General features: G+C 33.8%; 1 protein-coding gene, 1 long non-coding RNA gene and 2 pseudogenes across 2 annotated transcripts; 1 reads left to right on the forward strand and 3 right to left on the reverse strand.

Moving 5' to 3' along the window:
- Window positions 1–707: 707 nt before the first annotated feature.
- LOC129884476 (disease resistance protein Roq1-like) lies at window positions 708–8,593 on the reverse strand (annotated as a pseudogene).
- An 800-nt stretch (window positions 8,594–9,393) lies between these two features.
- On the reverse strand, window positions 9,394–13,270 carry LOC129884496 (uncharacterized). The gene is made up of 3 exons (XR_008765955.1): window positions 12,967–13,270; window positions 10,199–10,408; window positions 9,394–9,952 (listed from the first exon to the last, which is right to left on the reverse strand). It is a non-coding gene; the product is annotated as an uncharacterized LOC129884496 (long non-coding RNA).
- On the forward strand, window positions 9,714–11,208 carry LOC129884488 (uncharacterized; annotated as a pseudogene).
- A 324-nt stretch (window positions 13,271–13,594) lies between the features above and the next one.
- On the reverse strand, window positions 13,595–17,680 carry LOC129891088 (very-long-chain aldehyde decarbonylase CER1-like). The gene is made up of 10 exons (XM_055966346.1): window positions 17,612–17,680; window positions 16,468–16,679; window positions 15,736–15,968; window positions 15,380–15,599; window positions 14,886–15,267; window positions 14,690–14,797; window positions 14,335–14,538; window positions 14,120–14,221; window positions 13,873–14,046; window positions 13,595–13,792 (listed from the first exon to the last, which is right to left on the reverse strand). Exons 1-10 carry the CDS (start codon window positions 17,669–17,671, stop codon window positions 13,610–13,612), a joined length of 1,878 nt encoding a protein of 625 aa, XP_055822321.1. The 5' UTR covers window positions 17,672–17,680; the 3' UTR covers window positions 13,595–13,609.
- Between the last annotated feature and the right edge of the window lie 1,784 nt (window positions 17,681–19,464).

Here is a 19,464-nt window from a genome sequence, read left to right on the forward strand (position 1 = left end):
GCAAGCTTGTAAGTATACCGTTAGCTTCTCATTTTAAGCTTTCAGAGTTACAAACGCCTCAGTCTGGGGATGAGGTGGAGCATATGTCAAAAGTTCCTTATGCTAGCGCAGTTGGTAGCATTATGTATGCTATGGTGTGCACACGTCCAGATATTGCTCAATCTGTAAGTGTAGTAAGTAGGTACATGGCCAATCCAGGAAAAGGCATTGGGAAGATGTCAAGTGAATATTGAGATATCTCAAAGGACTTCTGATGTTGGCCTAACCTTTCGAAAAAGTAAAGGTATTTCAGTTCTAGGTTATGTAGATTCTAACTATGCAGGGGATATTGATAGAAGAAGGTCCACAACTAGATACATCTTTACTCTCGTTGGTAGTGCCGTTAGTTGGAAATCGACTTTACAATCGATTGTCGCTTTGTCAACAACAGAGGCAGAATACATGGCAGCACGTTCCAATAAGAATTATAATTATATCCAACATGGAATATAAAGGAAAAAAAGTTCCCTTTTCTTCAGCTGATCAAATATACCCAGAGACACGTAGCACCAACCTAAAAACACAAATTTGTCCAAAATAGTATATTCTACACAAATGGTATCATTTACTTAGATTTTCCCCAGACCTTTTAAATGATATCCACTTCACCTACTACTATAATACCTTAATGGTAAAAAAATGATAAAGTAAAAATGGCCTGTAACCTGAGAAAGAAAGAGACTAACCTGAGAAAGAAAGGAGACATAGAAGCAGAGGCCTAAAGCATCAAGAAAGAAAATGAAAAATGAGAGGAGAAATATACTTGCATAGCTTCAAGCACCTGGCTTGGATGTTGAGTAATTGCTCCATAATATCTTCTTTGCTCTTAAAAAACAAATTGGATAGACGCTTTCACATCCAAGAAAAATGAAATTAAGGATAAAAATACATAAGATTACGAAAATTCTCAAGATATTTACAAGCCCAACCGTGACTATCTTCTTTGGGTGATCCTTTTTGCTAAAAAAGAGGTTCCTCATGATCCAATCAAAACCATGCTAGTTGGCACAATGAGAGCATCTAGTTTCATTTGTCCCTGTTGTTGATCAGAAAAGTTTTGAATGATTTGAGGTTGTTTTTCTCTTTTTGTTTCTCCTCTCTCTTTCGCTTTCTTGAAGTCCCAGTCATTTTCCTAATCAACTCAACATTCTGAGATTCATGTTCGCTTTGAACTGCCTTTGTTGCTTGATTCAGCTCTAGAGCTTTATTTTCAAACCCAAAATGAAGTCCTCTTTCTGTGGTGAAGTTACGGTCAATAGACGCTTGCAAGTGACTAGAAATGGATGACGGTTCAAGTTGTTCAAATTCCACAGAGCAGCCAATTTCAGTCATCATTGCACTATCTTTTTGCAGAACTTCAAAGAGCTTGGAACTTTGCGTTGCTTGGTGCTTCCTTCTCCATCTCCTAACTTTATTCTCATACTCCAGGCGAACTGCCCAATATGCTTTCCTCCTTGACATTGTACATACCTCAAATAGGCAATAATCAAGTGGGCTCTTCCCTTCTTTATTGTCACATGCAAGCCACCATGTTTTAAATGGTATGTAAAAAAAGATGACAGAAGGAGCAAGATTATTGAGCCGACGATGGTCAATGTCACACTTCAAGGAATGTTTTCTTTCAGGGTCAGATATGCAGATCAATGTAGCTTCTACACCAGCTTTCCATCCATTAGAATAGCAACATACCGAAAACCCCATGAATTTATCGGTATACCATGATGGGTTCAGGTTAATTGAGATCCTACTTTGATTTATATATTGATAACCAAATGACTCCGGAATTCTGCCTTCAGGAAAAGAAATGCAAAAATATATCCTTTGGTGGAAGTCGCACTGCAACAGAAATCATTATTAATATAGATCAATTGACAAGGATAACATTCATATACGTGAAGGTGAGGTAAAAACCTGGATACATGTCCTGAGAAAATGCTGTAGGAACTTCAACACATTAACTTGGTTAGTTGAGATAGTTCCGCATCGAGATTTTTCATGACCACACCATGATGTCAAGATCAGGTCCAATTTCAAACACTTAATTAGTAGGTCTCTTATGCTCTTCAAGGCTAAATGATAATCTGCATATAGCAACTCTAAATTAGGGGGTAGCTCTCTTGGCAGTTCATTAAGACTCTTACATAATTGCACGTTCAGATATTTGAGGCATAAGAGATTCTTGATGCTTTTAGGTAAACAAGAAATATTGTTTCCCCTAACAATCAAGTATTCCAAAGAGTGCAAAGATCCAAGATCCTCGGGAAGTCCACCCAATATGTTGCAATTACTTAGATGAAGCCGTGTCAAGGAGGATAAACCTGACACTTGATGCAAGACGAAACTTAAGGAATGTTTATGTGAGAATTTGAACTTGTTCAGTTTTCCAAGCTTTGTGGTGGAGAGAGGCAGTTGGGAGATTGCAGTTTCTCTTGCATCAAGTTCCTCTAACTCATGCAGATAACCAATGTTTTCTGGAAGCTTCTCTAGTTTGTTGCAGCCCCGGAGACAAAGCCATCGGAGATTATTCAAATTACAGAGGCTTTTTGGTAGACTTGCAAGATGTTCACAACCTACCAGAGAGAGCGATTTGAGGGCAATTAGATTCCCGATTGACGAAGGCAGTTCTGTAATCCCAGTAGATTGTATGGCCAATTCTGATAAGCTAAACATATCTCCATTAATTTCTGAAAATGTATCTAATTTTGGGCAATTAAGTATACGAAGATCTACAAGGGATTCCATCTGAATGGAGTTCGGTAGCTTCTTTAGGTTCTCACATCCACGCAAGTCTAATCGAAGAAGTTTCTTATGAGCTCCAAGAGATATGGGGAGCTCTACCAATCTAGAACAATGTGCTATTACAAGTTTCTCTAATTGCTCTGATTCGAAGAGGCTGTACGGCAGTGTTGCAATTGTATTACAACCTGAAATCCAGAGAGATTCAAGATTTTGAATAGTGTTTGGAATACTTTCAAGATCTTCACAATCTTTCAAACTTAAATAGCTCAAGCCACAGAGAGACAGGGGCAAGCTTCTTATCCAAGGGGATCCTACATAGAGTTTCGATAAGCGCCGCATATCTCCACAGATTTTTGGAAACTTTTCTAAACTTGTGCATTCCCCAAGATTGAGAGTCTCAAGAGATTCCATGGAAACAAATTTTGGAAGCTTCTTGAGTTTGCCACAACCCTTCAAATGTAGAATAGTCAGCATTCTGCAATGTCCAAGAGATGGATGGACTTCTTCCAAATTCACACACCACTTTAAAATTAGTGTCTCCAAGTTTGGGATATCACCGAAATTAGGGGTTTTTGTTAACCCAAGGCTGTCGCTTAGATCCAAATACTTCAAGTTGCTCAATTTCTGTTTTCGTACAAGAATGGAAAATAAAACATAATGTTTCTCTGAAATATCAGTTAACCTAAGTAGTACTCCTAATAGAAATATGCAATTGTATTTCATGGGGAGCAAAATAAAGAGGGACTGAAAGAGAAAATTGTTCCAGAACTTATGGAAAATACATTTAAGATTATATAATACTTATTAGGAATTGTTTTGCTTTTTCAAAATACTCGTCAAATATGGTTCTCAAGAAAAGAGGTCCAATCCTCTATACACATAGGGACCTGAAAAGTACACCAAAAGGAAACTAGAGACTTGATTTTAAGGTTATATTAACTCTTTTTTATAAGATTAGTCTACTGGACCATTTTAAGTTTCCTGGTGAGTGATTAACAGTTTGATAGGTTATAGAAAATATTCCTAGATTTTGATGTTAATTATGTATATGGACTAAGATTTATTTTTTTGTAGCATTTCAGTTGTAAGGTGAATAATTTATGCAGTTTAAACTAGGAATTGGAAAAAATAGATTTTGATGAGTTGGAGAGAGGGAGATAGTACAATCATACCTTTGATATTGGCCAACGTTTGACAAGACTACTAGCTACTAAAGAAAGCCCAACGAGATCTAATGGTTCAAAATTCTCTGGCAATGAACTTGACGGATAGTTCTCCCAATCAATCCACCGCAAGCTAGAGGGAAGATAAGTGATAGTGCTATGATTGACAAGACCATATTTCTTATCAATTTTGAGTACCTGCAAGCTTTGCATCTTCTTGAACACCTCATCTTTAAAATATTGGTACTCTGAAGTTCGCATGCTTTCAACTTTTTCTTTTTTCTAATAAGAATGAAACATATCCGTATTTGTTGTTAAGGAATAGAAAGAGCAGAAAAACCTAGAAGGAACAAACAATACTCTAACAGCTTATGAAACAATTGATTATGTAAAAATATTCCTTACCATCTTTCCTGCAAAAAGGTGACGAACCTCCTCGGGAAGCCATATTCTGCTGTTAGAGTACTCTTCCCTTGTGACATTTTCACCCATTTCTCTAATCATATTATGCATCAGAATTCTAGGATATCTGTTGATGGATAGCAGAGATTTTTCGACAAGATAATCTATTCCAATCAAGTGGATGCCACAACTCTTAAATACTCGTTCCACATAATCTCTTGATTCATGATTGTACAAGCAGGCAATATCTAGAAACATTCTCTTTTCCTCTTTGTCCAGTCCATCAAAACTAATCCGAAGTTTTCCCAGAATATCATTGTGAGGGATTTTCTTCAGTCGATCAATTCTGTCCCTCCATTGCTCTTTGTCTCGTTTATAAAAAGAAGAACCCAAAATTTTAAGAGCTAAAGGGAGTCCACCGGCATACTCCACCACTTGTCTTGAAAGTTCCATAAAATCTTTTTTTGGTGATTTTTCTCTAAAAGCATGCCTACTGAACAATTCAAGAGCTTCATTTTCAGGTAACAGTTGCACTTCATACACGTTATCCCCAATATGACTAATTCACAGGTGCTTGTCTCTTGCTGTTAAAATAATTCTGCTACCCCTACCAAACCGCTCTGCTCGACCAACTAAACATTGCAATTGTTCTTGATGGTTTACATTATCGAGAATGAACAAAACTTTCTTCCGATGAAGCATACTCTTTATAATATCCATCCCTTCATGTTTACTAGTTAGAGTCATCTTTTCTCCTAAGAGCTTGGAGATGACTACTTGTTCTAGCCATGTTATTCCATTTTTCTGATACAATGCTCCAACATCGCCAAGAAAACAGTCAGCTTCAAATTGATGACGGAGTCTCTGATGTAGAAAATTTGCAATTTCTGTCTTGCCGACGCCGCCCATACCCCAAATCCCGATAAAACAAACATCATTTGATTCCATATCTAATAATGAGATTACTTCCTCAATTTGAGATTTCATACCCACCAAGTTTTCCGGGAAGTGAGAAATACATTGAAGGGACTTAGAAAAAATGTCATCAATTAGTTTCTTGATGCAATCAGCCTCATCCCTACAGAGTACAAGTAAAAGAATCTCAGTGTATATTTTTTTTAACAAGGGTCATAGACTATTCTTAAAACAGATAACATATAATGCTGTCATAAGGTAGTTTAGACCAACCTTTTTTTTATGAATTACAATATTTTAGATTTAGAAAGTCTAAATACAAATGTTTATAAGACTTATATAGATGAATTAAAAAATATTTTCCAATTATTTGAGATACAAGATAGTTTAGTGCCCGTTTGGATGGGCTTAAAAAAATGACTTTTATGTATGAAGTGTTTTTAGAACTTTTAAGTGCTGAAAGTTATTTTTATAAATAATCAGTTGAGTGTTTGGATAAAAGTGCTTATGCTAAAAATAAGTTGTTGATGTGTTTGGCAAATAAGTGTTGTTAAGCACTTATTTCTGTCAAAATGACTGAAATACCCTTAAAGTTGTTAACACTATAATAAGTTGATTTAAAAGATTTTTAAACTCTAAAGTTGATTTAAATCAAAAGTAATTTATATTATAAAATCACTTCCACTATAAAATGTTTATTTAAGTCAATTTTTTATAAATACATGTTACTTAAGGGGGGTGCATGAGCTAAAAGAGACACTTATTTTGGAATGAAGAGTTGTGTATTAATTATGAGAATATTAATTAAACCATTCTTCTTCTCCAACAGATATATCCTATGTTAACGGTGATTAAGGGCTCAGATTTGTTGTATTTCTTAACAAAGCAAAAGGGAAAAGCGACGCCGCCACGGCTGCAGACACCAGTTTGCTATTCAAAGCCTTAACCGGTTCGCCCTGCCAAGATACGAGTCGAATTTTTCTCAATGTCGTGATTGACCATAGCCCGGAAAGGAAGCAATCAATCATCATAGCCCCTTTACAACATCAGCAGCACAAAGAAAGGAGAAAGAAAAAGAGAAAAAGCAAGAGCAAGAAGAGTATTAACGTGTGTTTGGATGAAGGTATAATGTTTGTTTTTCTTGTATATTTCAAAGGGTTGGTTTTTTGTTCCATTAATGGAGAAATCACTGGCAAAGCAGAGATGGGCAACCATCTTTTTACAGAAAATTCTATTTTTCTCTGTCGCCTCATTCTTCTTCCTTTCTTGGCTATGCTCGAATTTCTTGGCTAGTCACCAAGATTGAAAGTCTGTTTAGCAGCCCAAGCAGAGTAATCAGATGAAGCCTTTTTATTAGTGGCAATGTTGTAGAACCAACCAGCTGGACCACTGGGTTTGGAGGCTGCGCTGCTGTAGAAGATGATGAACAGAGATCGTGGACGTTGCGTTGTTGCTGAAGAAATGGGGAACAAATGTGAATTTTAGGGCTTTAGCTGAGAGGGTACTTTGGGAATTAAAATAAAATATAAGGAATATAAAAGTAATTTCCATGGTCAACGAAAATGGCTTTAAGCCCTCCAAAAAAAGTTAGGATTTCCAACTTTTCATTTTTGGGTGACTTTAAGAACTTTATGGCTTAAATTTAGCATTTTAAGTTGGTAGCCAAACACCACAATACTCTCTGTCATTTGATCATTTTCCTCCCATTACATCATTGAAAAGGCACATGCTCAAGGCCTGTCCATTAATATGCTGACGTATATCCAGTGTAGTCCCACAAAGTGTAGTTAGTGTATGCAGACCTTATCCGTACCTCAAAGGTAAAGAGACTGTTTCCGATAGACCCTCGGCTCAAGGAAAAACAGTCCCGAAAAAGAAGTAAGGGAAGTACAAGAAACAACATATAATAACAAAAATAGCAGATAATAACTGAACGGACACTACAACAAAACAATACGATAATCGAGGTACAAGAAACAACAGATAGTAGCAGAAATTGAAGAACAAGAAACTACAGGAGCAATACTACGACTACTAATATAAACTGCCCATTAATGTATTATTTATTTAATTATAATTATAAGTAAACTGCTACCATATATTTTTGCTTTCTAGATCATTGTGTCTTCTTACAGAAGATTATAGTTTGGAGATAAAGCTAACAATTTTCCTTTTTTTTTCTCTTGTAAAAGAGAAAGAAAAAAAGAAAGCTTACTTATAACTTTTCAGATCATGCCCTGCTATTTTTCCAGCGTTCACAAATGCATCCTTCCATCTTTGAATCTTTTCCATATCATCTTTGAATTCTTCCTCGTATTGTGAAAATGACTCGTCGAATGGTGGATTTTGATGGCGTACATCTGATGGACTCACATCATAAAAAATTGGAATCACATTGTGGTCCAATTCATTTCGGCATTTTATGATGTGTGCAAGCTCCTCTAAACACCATATTGAGGATGCATACCTTTTGGAGAATATCACAATCGCACATCTGGACTCTTCTATGGCTTTTAAAAGTTCATCAGAAATTGATTTTCCAGTTTCCAGTCGTTCATCATCCTTGAAAACACGAATTCCTTTTCTGTGCAGGGCATCATAGAGATGACTGACAAAGGTTCTCCGTGTATCTTCACCTCTAAAACTCAAAAAAACATCATATTTACAATCTTTTGTAGATGAAGACGAACCGAAAGAAGCATAAGACATTGGTAAAGAATGCGAAAACCTAACAGGAAATTTCAGATTTATGGTAACAAAAGTCTCACCTAATGCTTAATAAAGAGTAAAATAAAAACTTTACCTTTCATCAGTCTTCTGCCGTACTGTGACTGTCACTGCGACTTTTGGGGAGCTTCAAAATTGTACCTTAGCTTTTTATTTGACTTTAGCTAGTCTTTTACATAGATAACACATCATATAGTCCACTCCTTCATACTCTATTTTGTTAAAAGAAAGAAAAATTGATCAAAAACACGCCTAAAGTAGAAAATCATGGTCATAGTTTTCCAGCCTAACTCCGGGTAACTCTATCTACTCTGACTTACATAAATAACAAAAAAATAGTATTTTTTTCTCATTCTCGATTGAAATTACCATGGTTTTTCTTCTTAATTTTCTTTGACGCCATTGCTAACCCCTCTATCATCCTCCATTTTCTTCCAGAACTAAGTCGAGCCTATCAATTAGCTCAACAATTGGCTCAATTCTTACTGAACGGAACAGAAGCTTCGAGATGAAAAGCCAAAAAAGAACGATTTTTATTTCTTCGAAAAATTGATTTGAATCCATGGGAAAAATTAATCTACTCTCACCCGTTTCCATTGCTTAGAAGATTCATCCTAACTGAAAACACACTCTCTGACTCGACTCTGAAACAAAATGACGTCGTTTACACTCCTAACCCGACCCGACCCATTTACAAAAATAAATTCGTTTTATAATTTCTTTTTTCTTTATGTTATTCAAAATCGAACCGAAACCGATAATGTGAACTGAAAAAAAATTATTGTTTTATTAATAATGAGTTATTGATTTAGCGGTTTCGATAACGATTTTGATTTTTTATTTATCAGGTTATCGATTTTTAACGATTTTAAGTTTTTTCTTAACAAGTTAACTGATAATCTGATAGTAAATTAAATAATTATATTTATACCATTTTGTATATAAGATACTTAGAGTTCAATTTCATACTTTTATTTCGAATTGTCTCAAACTCTCTCTTTTAAAAAAAATCCAAATTCCATCTCAAGACTTGATCCGGATGTAATTTTATTGATATCCAAAAGAGTACAAAGGCAGAGGAACGGGATGAACTCTCAAACATTGCTAGGAGATTTAATTCTATTCAAGAATCTTATTCTACAATGTGTCAGTGTTTGTTTTTGAACAAGATGCAATCTATCAATTTATGTGCATGATTCATTTGGTTTGTTATCTTGTTTTTAAGTAATTTTAAATAAAAAAAATTGTGTCATCCATAACTGATAAATCAATATCTTAATAATTCTATAACGATTTAACGTGTCTTGTCGAACTGATAAACTTCACGATCAAACCGAACTAACTGATAGTAATAGACAGAAGAAGTATTAAGTATAATTTATAATGGAAGCAATTAATATATTGGAGCACTTTTTGTTCAAAAACTGAGATGATTATTCAACAGGTAAAGAAGAAACACTTCAACAACGCAAATGATCACTACTATTTGACTATGATAAAAATTGAATGGGTCACAATAATCTTATGCTTGTCTAATATTGTTTACTGATGTCATTATTAGAGTTGGCCGTTTGGCCATGTTCACAAATGCTATAGGTTGGCCAACTCAGTTCTGGTCACACATGGTACATTAAACAGCTCTTTCATAAAACAATAACTGGCTTTCAATCTGCTATTTAACTTCCCACATTATCACATTATACTTCCTTCCAAATATACCAAAGTAAAATGGAGCCGTGGAAAGACCTGAGCGGGAAAGTAGTGATGGTGACAGGGCCATGCTCGGGTATCGGACGAGAGTGGTGTCTTGACTTGGCCAAAGCCGGTTGCAGCATCATTGCTGCTGCTCGTTGTATTGACAAGTACGTCCAATGGTGCTACCATTGAGGCCGCTGTACAAAGAGCTTGAGATGCCTTTGGACGTATCGATGTCTTGATTAACAATGCCGGCCTTAGAGGTAATTTTCCTACATTTAGAAGATAATTAAGTAAATAAAAGTATGATCTCTAAAAAAAAATGTAAATTTTTAAAATGAGATGTCACACACTTTAACATTGTATAAAAAATAAATACAAGTTCTGAATTTAAATTTCTAAAAAGTATTACCGTATCAATATCATCATCATCATCATCACATATATATATATATATATACATATATAGGTAGTGTGAGCTCTCCACTAGAATTGTCAGAGGAGGAATGGGAACATACCTTTAAGACGAATCTCAGAGGGGCATGGTTGGTTTCCAAATATGTTGGTAGACGCATGCGCGACACAAAACAGGGCGGAGGATCAGTTATTAATATCTCTTCAGTTTCTGGTCTGAATCGAGTACTAGTACCCGGGGGTCTTGCTTACGCTTCTTCAAAGATGGCTCTTGACATGCTCACTAGGGTAAGTACTATCTACTGTCTTAAAACCTGCAAGGGCGCATCTACTATTGATGTATTATCGAAATGTACATTTATTTTCTTTTCTGTAATTCAAATAATGGCAGATGATGGCACTTGAATTGGGAGTATACAAGATCAGAGTGAACTCAATAGCACCAGGAGTTTACAAATCTTAGATAACAGAGAACCTTATACAAAAGGAAGGGTTCAAAAATGTTATTTTGAAAACCGTTCCTCTGAGAGATCTTGGAACGACAGATCCGGCTTCAACATCACTCGTCAGGTATTTGATCCATGATTCTTCAGAATATGTGTCCGGCAATATTTTCATTGTTGATGTTGGAGGTACTTTAACAGGTGTCCCAATTTTCTCATCACTCTAGGACAGAGGCAGATTCATGAGTCCATTGTATTAGGAATCCGATTTTCTCAGACCAAATTTCTTTACTCTTTCTTATTTAGATGCAATGGTTCATTGCTCCAACTGTATTGTATTTCTTCTTTTTCGAACCAAATATGAAAAAGGCTAGCTAGAACTTCATTATTTTTATCCAAATAAATAAAAATTCCAAAAATAATGGAATTCCAACTATATCTTTCTTTAGGCAGAATCTATCGGTGGCCTCCTAAAGTTGGCACCAACTTTCACTTAGACACCTTAACTAGGCTTTGTTCATTTTAGACACCTCAAGTAAGGTTTCGATGCGTCATTTTGACATTTTTTTTACAATCACCCAAATATCTAAAGTGTGTGTAATGCACTCGCCGATGCCGTGTCAAAGTGACGAATTAAACAAAAACATGTGACATATATATATCAAAAATAATTCTCAAATAATGATTTTTGAGTAGAAAAAATGGCCAATAACTTGATACATATGACATTTTTAATCCAAATAATAATTAAAAAAAAATTAACAACTTCTATTAACCCCCCACCCTCCCAGTCGTCTCTCCAGCCCTACTCACCCCTCTCGTCGCCTTCTCCAACGTCACCCACCCCAACCCACCAAATCTTCATCTTCAACCACTCCGACCCTACCCATATCATCTTCAAAAACACTTTAAAAAGAATTTAACTATTTTGAAAATTTTATTTTATTAATTTTTTCCTCTTTACTTCTAAAAATTAGTCATTAAAAAACAGTGGAAGAAAAAAAAATCAATTATCGTATGTGCAAAGGAATCAGAATACGTGAAGAATGATTTGTGGATCTATAAGTTGCTGAATCTACTAAAAAAAAATTGATTATATGAAGATGTCTTTAAAATGATTTGGAGAATTTTAAAAATCTTTGTCGATGTTTTTCAAATTATTTCGAGGAGGAAGAAGGCAACAGAACAAGAAAAGGTATTTAAGCTTGAGGAAATCTCGTGGCATTCGAATTCACTTTATATTTGGTATCATCAAATCTATTTCACCATAGATGAAAAATGGTAGCTAGAAAATGGAGAAGAAGAACAAGAAAAAAATAAAAAATAAAAAATTTATTAAAAAAAATGTTCTTCACACGCTCAAAATAAGTGTAGCACACGCAATGTGTCAAGTCAGCACAAAGTGTCAAAATGACACATTAGGACCTTTCTTGAGGTGTCTAAAATGAATAAAGAAACTTAATTGAAGTGTCTAAGTGAGAGTTGGTGCCAACTTTAGGGGGCCACCGATGAGTTCCGCCATTTCTTTATGACTATTTATTTCGAATTATGTATTTTTTCTGGGAGGGGGCAAATGTGTAAACTGTGGCTCTGCAAGCATGCATAAAATGCTTTTTGTAAATATAGTCTCTAGTAGTTTTCCCCCTCCTCCCGCTTTTTGTAACAATCACATAGTTGGTCCATCTACCAATACTTTTTGTACCCTCTATAAACATATAACTAATGTGTCACCTGTGCACATTGTCCCTGTATGTTTTCAACTTAAGTAATATATAATAGTTTCTTTCACACAAAAAAGATGATCATGGGGAGTAAGAAAGAACGAATCCTTTCTTTTGCAGAGTAAAATAGAGAGAACACACAAAGCCACTGGGCAAAAGGAACAGGTAGTGAGAGACATATGACCATGGGCGGAGTTAGGGTACCTAAATAGGGTTCATTCGAACCCCCTTCATGAGAAAATTATACTATTTCAAAATTATCTTTTACGCATATAATATAGATGTCGAATACCCTTGACATCTTTGTATGTTTTTCTTCTTTATATTTTGAATCCCCTTGGATTCCGCCATTGCAGACTACTAAAAGACTAAAAGATGATGTCTTTGCCTCTTAGTAGTATTTGATAAATAGAATTCAATTCCAAAATGCTGCTTTTTCCATAAACCCAACTAGAAAAGAAAATACTAAATAAATAGCATAACATATAAAGGAAACAACTTTTGTGCATTCTTCTGGAATCTGGATTGCTAACATATGCAAACTCTACGGTTCATAAGCATTACAAAAGGCTTGTAATTTAAGCATATTTGATGACACAAACTGTCTTTCAGGTTCGAGGCCAAGTGAATTCAATTTTCAGCTAGAGAACATAAATCAAAGACATTATTGAGATAGTTAAAACAATTATGCAAAAGAAAAAGAAATACCTTTTAAGCATTTAAGTCGAAAGCTGGAGATTTCAATCTCCCATTTTCTCTCCTCTATTCAGAAACAGAGAAATCGTCATATACGGGACCTCTCGGAGATAACCAAAACAATAACCCGCCCAATTCCGGGGTAGTGGTCGTATACATTCTTTGCTTGGCCGTAACAATCCGACCCGACCCATGACCCATGACCCATCCAATACTCTCTGCCCTTGTAGCGAAGTGACAAAGCAAGAACTCAGATATCTTTCCGGTGAACGGGAGAGGATTTATGGTCGATCTTTTGAGAATAAGGACAAATAGATCCTTATGGTTGTGTTTAGGTTCAAAATAGTCCCTTAAATGTGCTCTTAAGTAATTTTGGTTTTTTTAAAGTTTGCCAAAAGTTAATATTTTTAATTACTGTTAATTATTTAGCTAACTCTTTCGATTAAATTTGTCGGGAACTATGAAAAAAAATTAATTAAAAATACTAGAAAAGTCTCACCAAATTCTTAAAATTACAACACAAAACATTGTACAAGAGACCAAAACTTACACCTAAAATAACTGCGTCATACTTAAGGAAATGATAATTTATTTCTACAAACTTATTAGTTACCAATCATCCAACATATAATATTATAAAAATAAAGCTATATTTCTAGATCTTGGATTCAATGGCAGAAGACATGGTTAATGGGGAAAAACCATGATCAAGACTAGCTTTCCATACTTTGTCAATATCAAACATCATGTCACCACACTCATGCTCGTTCCAACCTTCAAACGCGTGCAAAATTCCAGCTATTCTCGATGCACTCATCACTCTTCTTGGCAGCCAATTCTTAAATAACAAGACAAAATCAATCGTCAATAAACTTAAACAGAAATTTTTTGTAAGGATATTAAATAAACTTTTCTCACCTCACAAGAGTCTACATTTTGAAGATGTTTTGGGCAAATCATGGCGGGTGTGTTGAAGTAGAAGCAATCCTCGCGAGCTTTCTTTGGTGGGAATGGTGAATAAGGAATAAAAATTGTTCCTTTTGGTGCTTTCAATTGTTCATCTTCACTCAATTCGTCATCTACTACCCATGTCTGCAACATATTGCCTTAAAATAAATAAAGAACTTCCTAATTTTTGAATTATCAAGATTATATGTTGTAGTACCTTTGAAACACAAGTACTTTTCGAATAGACCAAATTAGCTGCAGCCTCAGGGGTAAACCTTGCTTTAAGTCTCTTGTACTCCTCTTCGTCTAACGTAACAACCTATATATGTATACAAAAAATTCGATGAAAGGAAAATCAAATCAAGGAGTTAGGAGAGTATTAAGAATTTAAATTCTATGCGCTAATTAACTGTGTAAGAATATTTTTAATACCTGAATTCCTCGTTGACACAAGGCGAGGGCAATAGCGTAAGCAACTTTAGACAAACGACGAGCCTGAAGTACCACTTGGGAAGTTCCTTTAGGAATGGAGTTGAGAACCACAGCAACAACTAGGCTACTTCCATCTACCACTTTAACTTTCAGCTCAGGATGCTTCCTTATGTAAATTTCACCATTGTTATTCAACTTCTCTTCCTATAAGGTAAGTTACATTTGTATAAGTATCGGCTTATTAGTTCTTTAAAAAAATTGAAGATTTTTACATCGAAAATTAGATAGTTTGACCTTTGAACTCCGAATCTGTCTCACATAAAGAGGGACAAACAGAGGATTTAAGTTTACTCGCCTGATTTAAGAGTCCGAGGCTCAAAATCTTTACGCCTTTCTGATCTGCTTCGGTGATGGCTTCCTTGATCAAATTATTAATACTCTTTCTTTGCCATTGACTAAAGTACTGTAACAAAAAATCAAGAATCATGACAAATAATAATGGATCCAAAATAGACAAAACAATTAATCATGAATATAATACAAATTATTACTTGTATGCGAAACTTTGGAATAGCCCAAGTTTGTAATTTGAGATCCTTGAACAAATTCCTCTCGATAACAAACGTGTGACCATAAATCCAAGTAATCACTATTGACCATAGCGTGACAGGCCACATTAACCACAAATACCACTTAGAGCTGTTCGTGTAAGGCTTCGAGGCCAAAGATGCAAATCCTAGTCGGAGATGATAGATGGATTGTAAGGTTGTTAGGTGTGTAAGGTGCACCACATCAGGCACTTCAGCTTTTTTCTCAAGTGACTTTTCATACAATGTGTCACTCGACTTGTCCATTGTACCAAAAATATAGTCATATATTGGCATGAAAAGGGAATAATTTGTTCTGAATTGAGTGTGATGTAGTGAATGGTACCTGTTTCATATTCAACACACTCATATCATAAAAATTACTCGTAACTACCTTATACATGACCTGATTATGTAAAATTACTCGAAATATGTTTAAGGACAAGAAGAGTACTCACGAGGGCGTATATATCAAGTACTTGAGAGGTGGAAACATAGAGAACATCCACTTAGGAATGAGCTCAAAGTTACAATGGCCCAAGTTGTTCATGAAATCAGTAAAGATGACATAAAGAGTAATTGTAGCTATAGAAGTAGTCCCAGTGAATTCTGTTGCGATTACAGGAACAGCAAAGATGGCATAATATGATGCGACCTCAGCAAACGGATGAATAAATGCTGTCAAATACATCAATTTAGTTCGTAAGTCCTTTGTGAATTTGTAACCATCTATAAAATGTTATATTTACTAGTTAAAGATGATGTCTAAATATTAGTTAAAGAACCATTTAGTAAACATATTTTAAAGACTTACCACTGATAGGCTGAGTAACGATAGAGGAGTGGTGATGAGAATGATAACGCGAATACAGAAAATGGTGATGCAGAGCTCTATGAAACCAATAATAGATAAACTCAACAGGACCAATATGGGTCAATGCAGTAATAATCAATCCATCAGTTCTCCATAGAGGCAAGTGATGAACTTGTTCCAGCCTCAGGTATCCAATATAGTATAATAGCCCATTAAATATAATTTGATCATCCCTACATAACAATTCAACCTTAAATCAAATTAAACAAACAAAATTTTCATTCATCCCTTCTCTTAGTTAGAGTCCATAAAAGCTGAAAAATTTCCTCTAATTTTTTTTTAATGATTATTAGGCATTAAGTTGTGTGACCATCACAACTAAATACATCATATGTCTTGCAACACGCCTCCTTACGTGTGAGTCTAGTTCTTTTTGTATTTTTTTTTTATGGATTAAACAAGTGGAAGTTATTTTTCCTTTTCCCTTTTAGTTGGCGGTGTGATTTGAACCCAGACGATCTTTACATGTGCTCTAGTACCAAATGTTACTTTCTCTGTTCCATTTATGTCATGACAAACTTTTATTTTTAGACTGTATCAATAAAGAATGATATCTATATTTTAAAATAATTTAAGATCATCCCACAGGACACAAGGGTCATTCCCACTACACTGTATAATAAATGTTGTGCTTGGTCAAATAAAATAGCACATAGAGAAAGTATAAGTTACCAGTTGTTTTCTCTGTCAACTTGATCAAACTCAATGCTCCTATCAACAATTCGATTATTACCCTTAGCAGTCCTGTAGCGCGATAGCGATATCCATATCTGGTTGTGAATAAATCTGAAGAGTAGAAATGGAAGTATGGCTATGTATCCAATATCTCCCTCCCTCAAGAATGAGTATATGCTATGAACAACAAATGGTGCCAACACCAAGTACTTCATCCCATACCAAAAATGAACAAGTTAATAATTAGCACAATTCTAGCTAACAAAAAAAAAAGTTTAAATTTACTGACTCCTGACATAATATAATTAAGCAAATATAGCGTACTCTTTTGACAGTTTAAGTTTTCAGATAGTTTACATATTTTACTATGGTAGCCGAACAAATAAAAATCTTGGGTTTGAGTCTTGCCGCCATCGTTTATCAAAAAGAATTTAATTTCAAGTGCTTGATTCGTAAAAAGGAATCAAGTACAAACGTGAGAGAGTGTGTTGAAAATATAATTAAGTAAATAAAATCGAAATTCAAGAAAAAGTATGTATTTTTTCCTGGAATTTGTCAAGTTTACTACTAAATTTTTAAGAAAAAGCAATAAAAGGAAGTCATATATTTTCTCTCTCTCTCTCTCTCGGCCAAACATATATACATCTTCGGTTTGTTTTACTTTTTTCTTAGTCTCTTTATATAATTGTGAATTTTTTCAAAATTCTTTTTTAACTAAATGTTGAAATGACGTTGTTTGTCGTATTCTAACTCGACGTACTAGCTATTAATATATAATTAACTAACTAAAAATGTTTCTTCTCTAATATCGAAATTGTTTTAGATGAGACAGTTCACACAATTCACCATGATAGACAAGGAATCGATCCACGATTAGAATCTTTTCGCCACTTGCTAACAATGGAGGTAGGAGATCTGGCTAACGAGAAGGGGTAAAAAAATAGTCACTTTCTATATTTCATAAAATCTTTAGTTCCAACATCTTATAGGTTACGTATATGCTTAAGACTATAAGATTTCGGTGATATGATGCATATTATCTATGAATACGTATTCCCAACACCAGAAGAAGAAGGAAAAGAAATCAAGAAAAAGTTTTGATGAGTACTGCAAAATAAATTAAGAAAAAGTATATATGCACCTTAAAGTTGCCAAGGTGTGTCCATGGCCATTCTGAGAGAATTCCAGGTTTAGAAGCCATATGTGTTTGCTCTTTCCTAGTAAAATTAACCTACTACTTATAGCTAGCTAGCTCAGTCCAACTTTCTTATAATAATAATATAGTCACTCTAGTTTTAATTTATTTTATGTGACGTTTTTGAATTAAATTTATACGATATTTTTCTCCAAAAGTTCATACATCATTAAGAGTATTTAACACTTTATCTAAATAGTAAATACTTCATTTGTTTTAATTTATATGAACATATTTGTTTTAATTTATATGAACATATTTAAGATTACGAATTTCAAAATAACTCTCGGTTTGGTTCTTCGTCCAAAATTAAGTGCTCCAAGTTTCACCTCTTTAAATTAATTAAATATTTCATCTTTGGTATGTGTTTGAATCTAAAGCACACGGACAATATAATTATACTAGTGAAAGCGCGGAGTAAAAGAATTACATCACCCGTTTGATCATAAAAAATTATAAATTAACTTTTTTTCTGAAATAATTTTTACTTTATTTGAAAATTAATTTTAATAATGAAAATTTCAAATTAAACTTGAAGTTGAAATATGAATTTAAAAATTTTCTCAATTACTCCATATTTAAAATTTCAAATATAATGCTATTTTTTATCATTTATGAAAAAGAATAACCAAACACAACTCAAATTTTAAAATTTTCTTGTAAAGTGAAAAATATTAGATTTCTAATTATATATGGACAAATGCCCATCAAATTCACGATCTATTTTTTTTCTTCTAATACTCGAATATTAAAATTATCAAAAAGTATATTTTTATTAAAATAAATTTATTTTAAATATTTCTTTCAAATTTGTTATCTAAATAGAAGAAATCATAACATCCACCAAACGTTTTTTTCGAACATTAAGTTTTCAAATATTAAACTAATAGTTAAATAAAAACATTATATTTATATATATTATTTTTAGCAAATATGAAATAATATGTATAAAAATAACTTGTTGGCAAATCTTTGACTATATATTTGTCCACCCAAATTACCTGTTTATTTAGTGTTTGCTATTCAAGAAATAATTGAATGAAAACATGATATAAAAAACTTCTCAAAAAACACACTTCATTGTATCACCCAAAAAAGAATATAAACACAACAAACTTTCTATTCATACTCACCAGTCTAATATTATGAATTCATGCGATAAACAAATTAAATGAAGATTTTTCGTTAAATGTGGATATTCATTTAGTGAGTAGGTGTAAATATAATAGTGTTCAAATAATTTGATCAAGCTATGAAGTTTTTAAAATTTTAAAGATTCATAAATACACAAAGTAATACTATAACGAAAATAATATGTTCAATCTATTTGAGAAATTTTAGAAAAGGCAATGAGCAAGATATACATGCTTCACTAACTCGGTATATAAGATATTAACCCAAATTAGTAGAAGAATTTTATGACATATTAATAAAATAAATTGAATTAAACCTTCTATTATAAATATTAAGTAACAATTTGTTTCACAATTATAGTGTCAAGTGGACGGAGGGTGTAATGATATTTTAATTTAAAGAGAACTATCATATCATCTTATCTATGCCTATCTATATAAGATTATGCATTAACATAAAAATATCTAGAGAAATTGTTAATGCATATATATTTAGCTTATTGAATAGGAATGCGTTGGCATAACCTTTCTAATACAAATCAAGTTTTAAGATGATGATGATATGGATGATGATGGAATTGTCATTATTTCTATCTTGACATATTTTTTCCCCTAAAAGCTTTCGTCTTTTGATCTTAAGTTTCTTCCTTCCTCTTTTTGAAAATC

Source organism: Solanum dulcamara, chromosome 1 (genome assembly GCF_947179165.1).
Source record: "Solanum dulcamara chromosome 1, daSolDulc1.2, whole genome shotgun sequence".
Lineage (NCBI taxonomy): Eukaryota > Viridiplantae > Streptophyta > Magnoliopsida > Solanales > Solanaceae > Solanum > Solanum dulcamara.